This window comes from Salmo trutta, chromosome 21 (genome assembly GCF_901001165.1).
Source record: "Salmo trutta chromosome 21, fSalTru1.1, whole genome shotgun sequence".
Classification (NCBI taxonomy): Eukaryota; Metazoa; Chordata; class Actinopteri; order Salmoniformes; family Salmonidae; genus Salmo; species Salmo trutta.
The window spans coordinates 27,761,724-27,779,473 of NC_042977.1; the positions used below are offsets into that span (position 1 = coordinate 27,761,724).

General features: G+C 42.5%; 1 protein-coding gene across 1 annotated transcript in view; it reads left to right on the top strand.

Annotated features, from left to right (window-relative positions):
• The window catches only part of LOC115157101 (hypoxanthine-guanine phosphoribosyltransferase), a 34,937-nt gene that overhangs the window by 11,455 nt on the left and 5,732 nt on the right, over positions 1-17,750 (top strand). Inside the window, exon 6 of the mRNA XM_029705034.1 lies at positions 14,596-14,613. Coding sequence (XP_029560894.1) covers positions 14,596-14,613 — 18 coding nt within the window. The remainder of the gene's footprint in view (positions 1-14,595; positions 14,614-17,750) is intronic.

Sequence of the window (17,750 nt, forward strand, 5' to 3'; positions counted from 1 at the left end):
AAATGCCATAGGATCGGCATGAAAGAGAAGAACGCTAAATACCCTTGCATGGTAATCTTCAAGCCGTGCAACTTTCAGACCAAAATCAACATTCTGAAGGCATAAGGGGGAAGGAGATCAAAATCCACTGCCAGTCCAGTCCATTCAATTCATCCAGGACCTGTCTGCTAGGCTGAGAAAAAAACACAAGGAATACATTCTGATCAGACAGTCACTAGAAGAAAAGGGATCAAATCTCAGCTCCGCTTCCCGACAGTGCTGTGGATATGGAAGGGAACTCAAAGGATGGAATTCACAAGCGCCGATGTAGCCCTAAACAAGCTGCAAGAAACCATTCCAATTAAAGGAGTAGAGCCCCCTGCAATGAGGAGAGGATAAAGAGGAAGAAAATCGATAAGCACGCTAGGCTACATACAGTGATGCCTAAGACCAGCTTATCGTAAATTGAGACAATATTATTTCCCCCTCCCCCCAATACAATCTATACTCTACTTTCCCCAAGTAACTGTTCTTCTCTATGAAGCAACTGTAGAAGTAGCCAATGCTAATGGGCTACATAAACACTGAAAAGACAATACAAAGGGGGATATATAGCATGTATGTCAACTGTTCTATGGAGGGAGGTATGTGTGTGTGTGTGTGTGTGTGTGTGTCTGCATATGAATGGGACTGTGAGGGAGGGTGAATATGTGTAGGAGGGCGGTAGGAAATGGCTGTCTATATGTTGTATGTGAATGAAGGAGAATGGACTAGTAAGTTGATGTAAGGATGGGTGTAAATGTGTTGAAGAAGGGAGGGTGGGAAAAGATGGGAGGTTTGGACACGTTTGGCTTTGGTGGGCAAAACATTTGAAATTGAATATTTGAAGAGGAGCTGGGTTGGAGAGGCCTATGCTGCCACTTAATGTAGTAACAGCAGAGCTGTAGGCATCCTGATAAATAACAATACACCCTTTTCCCTTACATCCCAGCACACTGACCAAGAAGGACGTTTTTCTAATTTTGAATTGTATCTTACATGGGGAAAAATACACATTGATTTCATTGTATATCCCCCCAGGGGCAAAACTGGTGTTTTTACAGTTGAAGTTGGAAGTTTACATACACCTTAGCCAAATACATTTAACCTCAGTTTTTCACAATTCCTGAAATGTAATCCTAGTAAAAATTCCTTGTCTTAGGTCAGTTAGGATCACCACTTTATTTTAAAGATGTGAAATGTCAGAATAATAGTAGAGAGAATGATTTATTTCAGCTTTTATTTCTTTCATCACATTCCCAGTGGGTCAGAAGTTTACATACACTCAACTAGTTTTGGTAGCATTGCCTTTAAATTGTTTAACTTGGGTCAAATGTTTTGGGTAGCGTACCACAAGCTTCCCACAATAAGTTGGGTGAATTTTGGCCCATTCCTCCTGACAGAGCTGGTGTAACTGAGTCAGGTTTAGTGGCCTCCTTGCTCGCACACGCTTTTTCAGTTCTGCCCACAAGTTCTCTATAGGCTTGAGGTCAGGGCTTTGTGATGGCCACTCCAACACCTTGACTTTGTTGCCCTTAAGCCATTTTGCCACAACTTTGGAAGTATGCTTGGGGTCATTGTCCATTTGGAAGACCCATTTGCGACCAAGCTTTAACTTCCTGACTGATGTCTTGAGATGTTGCTTCAATATATCCACATAATTTTCCTGCTTCATGATGCCATCTATTTTGTGAAGTGCACCAGTCCCTCCTGCAGCAAAGCACGCCCACAACATGATGCTGCCACCCCCGTGCTTCACGGTTGAGATGGTGTTCTACGGCTTGCAAGCCTCCCCCTTTTTCCTCCAAACATAACAATGGTCATTATGGCCAAACAGTTCGATTTTGTTTCATCAGACCAGAGGACATTTCTCTAAAAAGTACGATCTTTGACTCCATGTGCAGTTGCAAACCGTAGTCTGGCTTTTTTATGGCGGTTTTGGAGCAGTGGCTTCTTCCTTGCTGAGCGACCTTTCAGTTTATGTCGATATAGGACTCGTTTTACTGTGGATATAGATACTTTTGTACCGGTTTCCTCTAGCATCTTCACAAGGTCCTTTGCTGTTGTTCTGGGATTGATTTGCACTTTTCGCACCAAAATACGTTCATCTCTAGGAGACAGAGCTTGTCTTCTTCCTGAGTGGTATGACGGCTGCGTGGTCCCATGGTGTTTATACTTGCGTACTATTGTTTGTACAGATGAACGTGGTACCTTCAGGCGTTTGGAAATTGCTCCCAAGGATGAACCAGACTTTTTTTTCTGAGGTCTTGGCTGATTTCTTTTGATTTTCCTATGATGTCAAGCAAAGAGGCACTGAGTTTGAAGGTAGGCCTTGAAATACATCCATAGGTACACCTACAATTGACTCAAATGATGTCAATTAGCCTATCAGAAGCTTCTAAAGCCATGACATAATTTTCTGGAATTTTCCAAGCTGTTTAAAGGCACAGTCAACTTAGTGTATGTAAACTTCTGACCCACTGGAATTGTGATACAGTGAATTATAAGTGAAATAGTCTGTCTGTAAACAATTGTTGGAAAAATTACTTGGGTCATGCACAAAGTAGATGTCCTAATTGACTTGCCAAAACTATAATTTGTTAACAAGAAATTTGTGGAGTGGTTGAAAAACGAGTTTAAATTGCTCCAACCTAAGTGTATGTAAACTTCCGACTTCAACTGTAGATATAATTCAAGCTATATTAGATCAGACCCAGACAGGAACTATTATATTTAGTAGGTGACCTAAATCAAGGATTCAGCAAGTTAGACAGACGTAGCATAAAAAAGGTCAATTCAAGGATTCAATATTTTACAGGACACATGGAGATTAATATTCCCAACGACAAAAGATGACTTACTTTGAGAAAAAATAAGAAAAGCTATTCAAGACAAAACATAACATTATGCCAGTGGAAGGGACTCAACTGTGGTTTGTGACTACTATGATTTCCCATTGTAGCCAATTCAATTGCAGTAATTCTTTTACTGATATATATATTTTTTGGTAACCAAATTACGTGTGTCAATCACCTAATAATACAAAACTCAGTATAAACACTAACTAATTGATACGTCTACCTTTACTTGTTACTTCTGTTAACTTGCTGTCACGTTCTGACCAGTAAGGGGTTATTTGTTAGTGTAGTTTGGTCAGGACGTGGCAGGGGGGTATTTGTTTTATGTGGTTCGGGGTGTGTTAGAGTATGTGTTTATGTAGAGGGGTGTTTGATTTAATTAGTCCGTGGTTTTTGGTTAGGTTCTATGTTGTATATTTCTATGTCTGATCTAGGGTGTTTAGTTCTATGTTTAGTTAATTGGGATTGGGGCCTTCAATTGGAGGCAGCTGTTTCTCGTTGCCTCTGATTGAAGGTCCTATAATTAGGGGTGTGTTTGTTATGGGAATTGTGGGAGGTTGTTTGTGCATAGCTGTGTATAGCCTGCATTACTGTTCAGCTGTCATTCGTTTTGTTGTTTTTGTATAGTGTGCGTCATAAAGTAAAGATGAGCACTCAACCCGCTGCGCCTTGGTCCACTTCCTACGACGACCGTTACACTTGCATTATCCTCCCTCGTGAGGCAGAGAAATTAGAAAATATCTTAAAGATGTGTGTTTTTGTTAATGGATTAACAAGGCACAAGACAATGTTTCGTACATTTACAGAAAGCAAATCATATAAAATATTGCTCCAAAACTGAATGTGTTGATATTAGTTGGCAGGAGTCTTTACTTCAACATTGTGTTTTGATGTATTTTTAATACCTTTTAACGCTGCAATATGTAAAATTGTGGGCGACCCAACCAAATTCACATTGGACACGCCTACTCAAGAGTTTTTCTTTATTTTTACTATTTACTACATTGTGGAATAATAGTGAAGACCTCAAAACTATGAAGTAGCACATTTGGAATCATGTAGTAACCAAAAAAGTGTTTAACAAATCTAAATATACACTGCTCAAAAAAATAAAGGGAACACTTAAACAACACAATGTAACTCCAAGTCAATCACACTTCTGTGAAATCTCACTGTCCACTTAGGAAGCAACACTGATTGACAATACATTTCACATGCTGTTGTGCAAATGGAATAGACAACAGGTGGAAATTATAGGCAATTAGCAAGACACCCCCAATAAAGGAGTGGTTCTGCAGGTGGGGACCACAGACCACTTCTCAGTTCCTATGCTTCCTGGCTGATGTTTTGGTCACTTTTGAATGCTGGCGGTGATTTCACTCTAGTGGTAGCATGAGACGGAGTCTACAACCCACACAAGTGGCTCAGGTAGTGCAGCTCATCCAGGATGGCACATCAATGCGAGCTGTGGCAAGAAGGTTTGCTGTGTCTGTCAGCGTAGTGTCCAGAGCATGAAGGCGCTACCGGGAGACAGGCCAGTACATCAGGAGATGTGGAGGAGGCCGTAGGAGGGCAACAACCCAGCAGCAGGACCGCTACCGCCGCCTTTGTGCAAGGAGGAGCAGGAGGAGCACTGCCAGAGCCCTGCAAAATGACCTCCAGCAGGCCACAACTGTGCATGTGTCTGCTCAAACGGTCAGAAAAAGACTCCATGAGGGTGGTATGAGGGCCCGACGTCCACAGGTGGGGGTTGTGCTTACAGCCCAACACCGTGCAGGACGTTTGGCATTTGCCAGAGAACACCAAGATTGGCAAATTCGCCACTGGCGCCCTGTGCTCTTCACAGATGAAAGCAGGTTCACACTAAGCACATGTGACAGACGTGACAGAGTCTGGAGATGCCGTGGAGAACGTTCTGCTGCCTGCAACATCCTCCAGCATGACCGGTTTGGCGGTGGGTCAGTCATGGTGTGGGGTGGCATTTCTTTGGGGGGCCGCACAGCCCTCCATGTGCTCGCCAGAGGTAGCCTGACTGCCATTAGGTACCGAGATGAGATCCTCAGACCCCTTGTGAGACCATATGCTGGTGCGGTTGGCCCTGGGTTCCTCCTAATGCAAGACAATGCTAGACCTCATGTGGCTGGAGTGTGTCAGCAGTTCCTGCAAGAGGAAGGCATTGATGCTATGGACCGGCCCGCCCGTTCCCCAGACCTGAATCCAATTGAGCACATCTGGGACATCATGTCTCGCTCCATCCACCAACGCCACGTTGCACCACAGACTGTCCAGGAGTTGGCGGATGCTTTAGTCCAGGTCTGGGAGGAGATCCCTCAGGAGACCATCCGCCACCTCATCAGGAGCATGCCCAGGTGTTGTAGGGAGGTCATACAGGCACGTGGAGGCCACACACACTACTGAGCCTCATTTTGACTTGTTTTAAGGACATTACATCAAAGTTGGATCAGCCTGTAGTGTGGTTTTCCACTTTCATTTTGAGTGTGACTCCAAATCCAGACCTCCATGGGTTGATAAATTGGATTTCCATTGATTATTTTTGTGTGATTTTGTTGTCAGCACATTCAACTATGTAAAGAAAAAAGTATTTAATAAGATTATTTCATTCATTCAGATCTAGGATGTGTTATTTTAGTCTTCCCTTTATTTTTTTGAGCAGTGTATTTTATATTTGAGATTCTTCATAGAAAATACCCTTTACCTTGATGACAGCTTTGCACACTCTTGGCATTCTCTCAACCAGCTTCGAGGTAGTCACCTGGAATGCATTTCAATTAACAGGTCTGCCTTGTTAAAAGTTAATTTGTGGAATTTCTTTCCTTCTTAATGCGTTTGAACCAATCAGTTGTGTTGTGACAAGGTAGGGGTGGTATACAGAAGATAGCCCTATTTGGTAAAAGACCAAGTCCATATTATGGCGAGAACAGCTCTAATAAGCAAAGAGAAATGACTGTCCATCATTACTGTAAGACATGAAGGTCAGTCAATCTGGAAAATTTCAAGAATTTAGAGAGTTACTTCAAGTGCAGTCGCAAAAAGCGCTATGATGAAACTGGCTGTCATGAGTACTGCAACAGGAAAGGAAGAGTTTCCTCCAGGGATGCAACCTAGTGAAGGCCCAAGAAGGTGACACTTTCTTGAGAAAAAACAATACACTAATATTGCAGTTAGCTACGACAGCCTATAATAGAACGCTTGTGACCACACACATCTAAATATTGCACTTGGGAAAAAAACATTTTAAAGTAGAAATAGAATGAAACAAACAGGCATTTTTTTTTGCTCTATTATTGTGGCCACTATAGTAGACATCAATCAAGTGCACAAGGCTACATGTGTGCAAAAATAACGTTCACCGAGTAAAACATTTAATAATCCCCCCTCACTCACATACAAGTGTTACTGTCAAGTTCAACACAGCAAAAGCAATACACTGCACATTATTACATTGTATACTTTCTGCCTGTGGACATCTGTTCTACAATATGCCAGCAGAGCATGATACCCTTTGTTGGCGTAATTGATTTCTTTCAGGCAGAGAGTACACCTGGCATACACCTTTTTATCCACTGTATTAAAAAAGTGAGAAAGAGGGAAAGTGTTTGGTGTTCCTTTCACCTCTGTAGTGGCATCCAGCTCAAGCCAGGCCCAGCTTCAGCTACACTTAATCCCTGAATCCACTTGTTTAACAAGTAACGCCTCTTTCACCTAATTAACCACATACTGTAGAGGAAAAACATTAGTTCATAGATAGTAGTTCGTTATCTAGTTAACATTTCACACAGCGTGTCAGGGTCCAGCAAGCAACTAACGCTTTATAACTTGAGGAACGACAAGGAGTCGTATACCAGTTAATACTATAGCGAATTGGTTAGGTTACTAATGTTAGCTAGCGAACGTTACAACATCAGATGAGCTAATGTTAGCTGTCAGAATTTATTTGCCAGCTAATTTTCACACCGTAAACTCAATTATTTGATCAGTTGGCTGATGTTGCTCAAAATTTCTCTGGCTAGGTAACAGAATTCAATCCAGCTAGCAAGATACTTAACAATGCTAACAATACTTGTTCCACCACACTTTTTTCCTCACCTCAAACTTTCCAAATGCCAGTTGTTTTTCGGGTTACAGCTCATGAAGTACGCTTCATCACCTTCTCTCCCCCGTCTCCGTGGTCAGGCTTCTCACCTACCTCTTCGTTATCGTTCAGGAGACGTGCTGCTGTAACTGGCAAACTGCCTTTCCACTCTCTACGGTCTTTTCAGAGCCTTCGATGATGCAAATTGGTTGTCTCTTCAGTCGCATGCTGCATTATTTTGTTATGTGTACGATTGTCTGAGCCTTGGATACAGCCTGTATTGCTCCAAACACGCATCGCTCGTTCGCTTACAGCCAGTAGTGATCCAAAGCCCCCCCCCAAAAAAACCATTACTAGAGTTAATTGCACCTCAGACTGCAGCCCAAATAAATGCTTCACAGAGTTGACGTATCAGACGCATCTCAACATCAACTGTTCAGACGACACTGTGTGAATCAGGCCTTCATGGTCAAATTGCTGCAAAGAAACCACAACTAAAGGAAACCAATAATAAGAAGAGACTTTCTTGGGCTAAGAAACATGAGCAATGGACATTAGATCGTGGAAATCTGTCCTTTGGTTTGATGAGTCCAAATTTGAGATTTTTGGTTCCAACCGCTGTCTTTGTGAGACGCAGAGTCGGTGAACGGATGATCTCAGCATGTGTGGTTCCCTCTGTGAAGCATGGAGGAGGTGTGGGGGTGCTTTGTTGGTGACACTGTCAGTGATTTATTTAGAATTCAAGGCACACTTAACCAGCGTGGCTACCACAGCATTTTGCAGCGATACGCCATCCCATCTGGTTTGCGCTTAGTCCCACTATCATTTTGTTTTCAACAGGCCAATGACCCAACACACCTCCAGGCTGTGTAACGGCTATTTGACCAAGGAGAATGATGGAGTACTCTAACAGATGAACTGGCCTCCACAATCACCCGACCTCAACCCAATTGAGATGGTTTGGGATGAGTTGGACCGCAGAGTGAATGAAAAGCAGCCAACAAGTGCTCCGCATATGTGGGAACTCCTTCAAGACTGTTGGAAAAACATTCCAGCTGAAGCTGGTTGAGAGAATGCCAAGAGTGTGCAAACCTGTCATCAAGGCAAAGGGTGGCTACTTTGAAGAATCTAAAATCTAAAATATATTTTGATATGTTTAACACTTTTTTGGTTACTACATGATTCCATCTGTGTATTTCTGTCACGGTTGTTGTAGGAAGGAGCGGACCAAAGTGCAGCGTGTGTGTCATTCCACATTTTATTTTAACTGTGAAACTATGCAATACATATACATAAACTGAATAACAAAACAAACCGTGATGCAGAGTTGAAACAAACACAAACTCAAAAGCAATCTCCCACAAACCCAGGTGGGAAAAACACCTACTTAAGTATGATCTCCAATTAGAGACAACAATGACCAGCTGCCTCTAATTGGAGATCATCCCATACAAAGCCCAACATAGAAATACAAAACTAGAATATCACAACATAGAAAAACTAAACTAGAAAAAAAACCTGTCATGCCCTGACCTACTCTACCATAGAAAATAACAGCTTTCTATGGTCAGAACATGACAGTACCCCCCAAAGGTGCGGACTCCGAACGCACCTAAACAACAAGAAAAAAGGGAGGGTTAGGGAGGGTGACTAAATGTCTATGGCGGCTCTGGTGCAGTACGCAGAACCTTCTCATCCCGCGGATCCTCCAGCAGAGGAGGTGGCTCCAGTTCGGGGCGTAACCCCCGCTCCGCCCGCTGATCCCTCCGCTTTTGTGTCCCCGAACCCCGGAACGTCGCCGAAGGACCCGGACTGCGGACCGCCGCTGGAGGTTCTGGACTGCGGACCGCCGCTGGAGGTTCTGGACTGCGGACCGCCGCTCTCAGGTTCTGGACTGCGGACCGCCGCTGGAGGTTCCGGACTGGGGAACGTCGCTGGAGGTGCCGGTCTGGGGAACGTCGCTGGAGGTTCCGGACTGTGGGCCGTCGCTGGAGGTTCTGGACTGTGGGCCGTCGCTGGAGGTTCCGGACTGTGGGCCGTCGCTGGAGGTTCCGGACTGTGGGCCGTCTCTGGAGGTTCCGGACTGTGGGCCGTCTCTGGAGGTTCCGGACTGTGGGCCGTCTCTGGAGGTTCCGGACTGTGGGCCGTCTCTGGAGGTTCCGGACTGTGGGCCGTCTCTGGAGGTTCCGGACTGTGGGCCGTCTCTGGAGGTTCCGGACTGTGGGCCGTCTCTGGAGGTTCCGGACTGTGGGCCGTCTCTGGAGGTTCCGGACTGTGGGCCGTCTCAGGAGGTTCCGGACTGGGAACTGTCGCCGGAAGCTCTGGACTGGGAATGCGCACTGGAGGCCTGATGCGTGGGGCTGGCACAGGTGGCGCCAGACTGGTGACACGCACCTCAGGGCGAGTGCGGGAAGCAGGAACAGGACACCCCGGACTGGGCAGGCACACTGTAGGCCTGATGCGTGGGGCTGGCACAGGTGGCGCCAGACTGGTGACACGCACCTCACGGTAAGCACGAGGAGTTGGCTCAGGTCTCCAACCTGACTCTGCCAATCTCCCCGTGTGCCCCCCCAATTTTTTTGGGGGGTGGTTGCCTATCGTGCTTCCCTTGTTGCCGTGCTCTCACTGCCTCCACATGTTCCCATGGGAGGCGCTTTTCTCCTGCCCCTCAATCCTCCAAAGCCCTGGATATACTCCTCCTTATCTCCTTATCTCAGCATCAAACAGCTGAAAATACAATATTTTTGGTTATGGAAAATATATTTCACAGCAGGTTTAGATGGTACAATGATTCTCTACATTATATTTGCTTATTTTGTCAAACTGTCATTAGGCATACTATTACAATTTTAGTAACCAGGAAATGGTGGAGTCGATTTCTGCATAGTGCATCTTTAAGACTCTTTTTCGTAGATGTTGTCTAAGACCCCCTTTCAATCTGTTTGACCTGAAATCAAAGCTTTTGCTTATTCCTCATTTTTAGGATGGAAAATGGTTGAAAAATGTATATATGCCTTAATTTCTCCCCCCCAAAAATTGCTATTTGACACGCTCCTATGAACTTCACATGTTGGTGCTCACGGGTCCTTTTTAGATGGAAATGCCCATAGGCATTGACTTTTTTTGGTGTGCATGTTTACGCTGTAACGTTTTTTTTTAGATCCTATAATATAATTCTATGGTTATTACATTTACATTTTTAAATCACTTGGTATAACACATGCATAGCTATTTCCTGTGGTTATGGAGTCTCTAATTTATGTACATTTTGCAAATCCATCTCAACTGAGTGGTTCCACTAGCCATGGAAGTCAAAGAAGGCGTCCTCTGGCAACGGGGGTCTCCATGGAGATGTTGATCCTGGAACTGACACAGACTAGAAACAGCTTTGCCGCCCTGGATCCAGAGGTTCCGGCGCCTTCATCCTTGGTGGTTTCCCAATCAAGATCGGATCCGGAAGTATCTGCGTCTTCATCCTCGGTTCTGTCTCCCTTTCCGGTGGATTCTACCTCGGGTTCAGATCCTCGGAGCTCCCAGCCTCACCAGACCGTGAGGCTGCCTGAGAGACCGACCCATTCAACATCACCAGCTGTCATCATAGGCAGCTCTATGGTGAGAAACATCTCAGTTCCCAAGGCAAAAACCCTGTGCTACCCAGGAGCATCAGTACAGGACATAACAAGGCTGCTTCTGACTGTTCTACCACAGATGCCGGGAGAGGACACTGTCGTAGTCCATGTGGGGTCAAACGACATCAGGAGGGCTAGCTCGGAACATTTGAAAATGAATTTAAAGAACACATTTTTGCATTAAAAGACTCCAAAAAACGGCCAATATTTTCAGGTCCAGTACCATCGTTGGGCCGCGGGTGTGAAAGATTCAGCAGACTGCTGGCATTACACATCTGGCTAAAAGACGACTGTAGCTCTGCTGGAGTCACTTTTATTGATAAGTTTGACACCTTCTGGAAACAGAAGATACTCTACAGGAATGACGGAGTCCATCCAAATCATCTTGGCTCCTGGACTCTGTCCACGAATTTCAAGGCTGCATTGAAACAATGACTGGTAAATGATCCAAGACCAGCTCAGTTAATCCCTACCATGGTGACAATGAGTTATCATAATGCTGCATCAAATGTACATGATCTTAGGGGCATTGGCAATCACAATGTAAGTAATTTAATTGATGTACCCCAAATACATCTGTTTATCCTACAGCTATTGTAAACAGTAATCATGAGCCTATAAACCAGAGTTACACTGTTAGCACTGAGGCGGTGTGCAGTAGTAGGAAGACCACTTCATGCAGCTCACCCTGCACTGTCAGTTCCAGTGTAAATAACATGAGTAAGTCTACCTCTGATAAGCTTCCCAGTAAAGCATTAAAAACAAATCAAGCAACCCTGAAATGTGCTAAAAATAGCCCATATGTATCCTAAGAAACAAGGTCCATGAAGTCAATAACTTTCTTGTAACAGATGATATTCATATTCTGGCTATCTCTGAAACTCACTTAGATAATACCGTTGATGATACAGTGGTAGCAATACATGGTTATAACATCTACCGAAAAGACAGAAACGCCAACGGGGCTGGTGTTGCAGTCTATATTCAGAACTACATTCCTGTAAAGCTTAGAGACGACCTGATGTTAAATACTGTTGAAGTAATATGACTACAGGTTCATCTGCCTCACGTAAAGCCCATTGTGGGAAGCTGCTATAGACCACCAAGTGCTAACAGTCAGTATCTGGATAATATGTGTGAAATGCTTGATAATGTATGTGATATCAACAGAGAAGTATATTTTCTGCGTGATTTAAATATTGACTGGCCATCATCAAGCTGCCCATTCAGGAAAAAACTTCAAACTGTAACCAGTGCCTGGATCAGGTTGTAAGTCAACCTGATCCACAAACAGAACAGGAATTAAATCTGTTACAAACAGAACAGGAATTAAATCATCAACATGTATTGATCACATCTTTACTAAAGCAGTATCCAAATCCATAGGATGCAGTGATAACAATATAATAGCCATATCTAGAAAAACCAGTTCCAAAGGCTGAACCTAATATAGTGTGTAAGAGGTCATACAAGAAGTTTTGTAGTGATTCTTATGTTGATGATGTAAAGAATATTTGCTGGTCTGTGGTATGTAATGAGGAGCAACCAGACGCTGAATTTGACACATTTATGAAACTACTTATTCCAGTTACTAATAAGCACGCACCCATTAAAAAAGGACTGTAAAAACTGTTAAATCCCCTTGGATTGATGAGGAATTGAAAAATTGTTTGGTTGAGAGGGATGAGGCAAAAGGTATGGCAATTATGTCTCTCAGCCAAACTGATTGGCAAACATACTGCAAATTAAGAAATCATGTGACTAAACTAAAGAAAAAGAAACTACACTATGAAACAAAAAAATTATACAAAGAATGATAGTAAGAGCTTTGGGGCACCTTAAATGATTAAATAAAATTTTGAATGGGGAAAAAGCCAACTCGGCTCCTTCATTCATTGAATCAGATGGCTCATTCATCACAAAGCCCACTGATATTTCAAACTACTTTAATGACTTTTCCATTGGCAAGATAAGCAAACTTAGGGATGACATGCCAGCAACAAACGCTGTCAATACACATCAAAGTATATCGGACTTTTGAATTCCGTAAAGTCAGTGTGGAAGAGGTGAAAAAAGTATTGTTTTCTATCAACAATGACAAGCCACCAGTCTGACAATCTGGATGGAAAATTACTGAGGATGATAGCATATGATATTTCCACTCCTATTTGCCACATCTTCAATTTAAGCCTACTAGAGAGTGTGTGCCCTCAGGCCTGGAGAGAAGCTAAAGTCATTCCACTACCCAAGAATAGTAAAGCCCCCTTTACTGGCTCAAATAGCCGACCAATCAGCCTGTTACCAACCCTTAGTAAACTTCTGAAAAAATGGTGTTTGACCAGAAACAATGCTATTTCACAGTAAACAAATTGACAACAGAATTTCAGCATGCTTATAGGAAAGGACACTCAGCAAGCACAGCACTTACACAAATGACTGATGATTGGCTGAGAGAAATTGATGATAAAATGATTGTGTGAGCTGTCTTGTTAGACTTCAGTGCAGCATTTGACATTATCTATCAAAGTCTGTTGCTGGAAAAACGTATGTGTTATGGCTTTACATCCCCTGCTATAATGTGGATAAAGAGTTACTTGTCTAACAGAACACAGAGGGGGTTCTTTAATGGAAACCTCTCAAATATAATCGAGTTAGAATCAGGAATTCCCCAGGGTAGCTGTTTGCTTTTTTACATTTTTACTAATGACATGCCACTAACTTTGAGTAAAGCCAGAGTGTCTATGTATGCTGATGATTCAACACTATACACGTCAGCTACTACAGCGACTGAAATGACTGCAACACTTAAAGAGCTGCAGTTAGTTGCAGAGTGGGTGGCAAGGAATAAGTTAGCCCTAAATATTTAAAAGCATTGTATGTGGAACAAAACACTCACTAAACCCTAAACCTAAACTAAATCTTGTAATAAATAATGTGGGAAATTGAGCAAGTTGAGATGACTAAACTGCTTGGAGTAACCCTAGATTGTAAACTGTCATGGTCAAAACATATTGATGCAAAGGAAGCTAAGATGGGGAGAAGTCAGTCCACAATAAAGCGATGCTCTGCCTTAACAACACTATCAACAAGGCAGGTCCTACAGGCCCTAGTTTTGTCGCACCTTAACTACTGTTCAGTTGTGTGGTCAGGTGCCACAAAAAAGGACTTAGGAAAATTGCAATTGGCTCAGAACAGGGAAGCACGGCTGGCCCATGGATGTACACAGAGCTAATATTAATAATATGCATGTCAATCTCTCCTGGCTGAAAGTGGAGGAGAGATTGACTTCATCACTACTTTTATTTATGAGAGGTATTGACATATTGAATGCACCGAGCTGTCTGTCTAAACTACTGGAACACAGCTCAGACACCCATGCATACCCCACAAGACATGCTACAAGAGGTCTCTTCACAGTCCTCAAGTCCAGATCAGACTATGGGAGGCACACAGTACTACATAGACTACATGGAATTCTATTCCACATTAAGTAACTCATGCCAGCAGTAAAATTAGATTTAAAAACAGATAAATAAACACCTTATGGAACAGCAGGGACTGTGAAGCAACACAAACATTGGCACAGACACATGCATACACACACAATAACATACGCACTATACGTACACATGGATTTAGTACTGTAGATATGTGTTAGTGGTGGAGTAGGGGCCTGAGGGTACACAGTGTGTTGTGAAATCTGTGAATATATTGTAATGTTTTTTAAATTGTATAAACTGCCTTAATTTAGCTGGACCCCAGGAAGAGTAGCTGCTGCTTTGGCAGCAGCTAATGGGGATCCATAATAAATACAAATACAAATGTTGTCTTGGGATGCATGCGCAGCACTGTGGTAGTTTCAAGTTTTAATGTCACATCCACAAGTACAGTGAAATGCCTTTCTTGCAAACTAAAATATTGGTAGATAAGTCGTTATGTATTCCTACCCATGCATAACTGCTTCCTTTCTCTTTTTTCTATGACATGCTCACAAAAGAACGTCCTAATCGTAGAGGTGAGTCAACATGCTTTTTTTCCCCTTCCTCTTCTCTATTTAAGTCTTGAGTGCATCCATCAAATACTCCATCACTTTCTCCATATGTTTATCCAGGCCATGGGGGAGCGGAGGACATTGCGTCATGGCTCTTATTCTCTGTATGTAGGTCTAGGTTCTACTAGACCAGGGTCATATTCATTGGGCACCAAACAAAAGAAAACAGACAAACAGGGAAGGACTATACAAACTTATCCAATAAGAAACGCTTGTTTTCGTTATCAGTTGAAAAACTTTATGGTGTGCTCTAATGAATACGACCCTGAATTGGACATAGTAAAAACTTTTTTAATTGACTGTCTCTGTCCGTTAGGGAAGATTGATTGTCCCTTCTCAGAATTTATTCGAGAAACTTTCCTCTCAGCAGCACAGTAATTGGGAGCCTATTATAGGGACCTCTACATTGGGAAGGATTCTCTTTGAATCGAATGAAAGCATTACTGTCATACAATGAGTGCTTACTTTAAGCAGAGATCTCTAGAACAAGCATATGAATTCAGCTGTGTTCATTAGTAGTCTATACAGAAACATGGATAAAATGTACAAAATCAAAGTAAATTGCACTTATAATGGGGGGGGGGGGGCAGTAATTGGAAGTTGGGAATGCGGTCTATCAAAATAAGCCCACATCAAGTCAATATCCCTTCCATTTTCAATGACCCTCTTTATAGTTTGTGCAGCCCTGTTCTTTGTATTACAGAACAGGTCTTCATATTAAAAGGACATAGTCTCTAATTTCTAGTTCCATCCTCATTATTATAGGGAAATGTGTTCTATGTCATCCCCCTCACAATCTCCCACCTACACACACCAGACCTGGGTTATTAAGCTAATATTTCAGTTATTTCAATTACTTTTCAATACATTTCAAAACAAGTATTCAAATAAGCTTTATTTGAAAGAACAAGTAGTTTAATATTTTAATTTTGGAGAATCTCTTAGACAATGTGTTAAAGTTATGTATACTAACCTTTAGGTGTAAAATAGTAAAGTGGCTACTTCTCAGAAAGTATTAAACTGTCGAGGAGTAAAACAAGGTTGTCTGCTATCGCTATATCTATTTATTATGGCCATTGAAATGTTAGCTATTAAAATCAGATCCAACAATAATATCAAGGGGCCAGACATCCAGGGCTTAAACACAAAGGTGTCATTGTACACTGAGGATTCATGTTTTCTTTTAAATCCACAATTTGGATCCCTCCACAGCCTCAGAAGATCTAGATCATTTTTCTTACCTCTGGATTATAATCAAATTATGATAAGTGTACTGTATTAGGTATTGGATAACAAAAAAATACAACTTTTACATTACTGTGTAGTTTACCATGGCCTTTTTCCCTTTATTATTGCAATTTTTTTAAACAAGCCATAGAAAGTTGCTTGATATGAGTTTAATCGCCTCGGAAAAGACTGAACAAATATTACAACAAATTGTTAATTATATCATAAATAGGACTGGTGGAGTAACTGTAGTTGGGAAGAGATTTTCGATGTACCGATTCCATGGCACATGGTTTATGAACTGATACACAAAACGATGCCGGATTCAAAACTGTTTTCAAATTTAAAATGACTAAATACAATTCTTGCAACGAATAGAATGTTATATGGAGGATACAACCATCCCAGCTCTGAAGATTTTGCTGCAAAGTGACAATCATTAGATCAATTGTTTTGGTACTGCCCATATGTACAGTGCGTTTGGAAAGTATCCAGACCCCATTACTTTTTCCACATTCTGTAACGTTACAGCCTTATTCTAAATTGATTTAAATAGATTTTGTCCCCCCTCATCAATCTATACACACAGGTTTTTAGACATTTTTGCAAATTTATATATATATACATAAAACTGTCACATATACGTAAGTATTCTGACCCTTTACTCTGCAAAAAGTGTTGAAGCACTTTTGCCAGCGATTACAGCCTCGTGTCTTCTCGGGTATGATGCCACAAGCTTGGCATACCTGTATTTGGGTAGTTTCTCCCATTTTTCTCTGCAGATCCTCTCAAGCTCTGTCAGGTTGGATGGGAACGTCGCTGCACAGCTATTTTCAGGTCTCTCCAGAGATGTTCGATCAGTTTCAAGTCCGGGCTCTGACTTGGCCGCTCAAGGACATTCAGAGACTTGTCCTGAAACCACTCATGCGTTGTCTTGGCTTTGTGTTTAGGGTCAATGTCCTGTTGGAAGGTGTTTGCTCCGTTCATCTTACCCTCGATCCTCATTTGTCTCCCAGTCCCTGCCGCTGAAAAACATCTCCACAGCATGATTCTGCCACCACCATGCTTCACTGTAGGGAGGGTGTCAGGTTTCTCCAGACGTGACATTTGACATTCAGGCCAAAGAGTTCAATGTTGGTTTCATCAGACCAGAGAATCCTGTTTATCATGATCTGAGAGTCCTTTTCGTGCCTTCTGGCAAACTCCAAGCGGGCTGTCGTGCCTTTTACTGAGAGGCTTTCGTATGGCCACTCTGCCATAAAGGTCTGACTGGTGGAGTGCTGCAGAGATGGTTGGCCTTCTGGAAGGTTCTCCCATCTCCACAGAGGAGCTCTGGAGCTCTGTCAGAGTAACCATCGAGTTTTTGGTCACCTCCCTGACCAAGGCCCTTCTACCTCGATTTCTCAGTTTGGCCGGGCGGACTGCTCCAAATGTCATCCATTTAAGAATTATGGAGTCCACTGTGTTCTTGGGGACCTTCAATGCTACAGAAATGTTTTGGTTACCCTTCCCCAGATCTGTGCCGTGACACAATCGTGTCTCAGAGCTCTCCGGACAATTCCTTCAACCTCATGGCTTGGTTTTTGCTCTGACATGCACTGTTAACGGTTGGACCTTATATAGACAGGTGTCTGCCTTTTTCAAATAATGTCAAATCAATTGAATTTACTACAGGTGGACTCCAAGTTGTAGAAACATCTCAAGTATGATCATGGAAACAGGATGCACCTGAGCTCAATTTCGAGTCTCATAGCAAAGGGTCTGAATACTTATGTAAATAAGGTTTTTATTTCATATACATTTTGCAAAAAATTCTATAAACCAGTTTTCGCTTTGTCAATATGGGGTATTGTGTGTAGATTGATGAGGGGAAC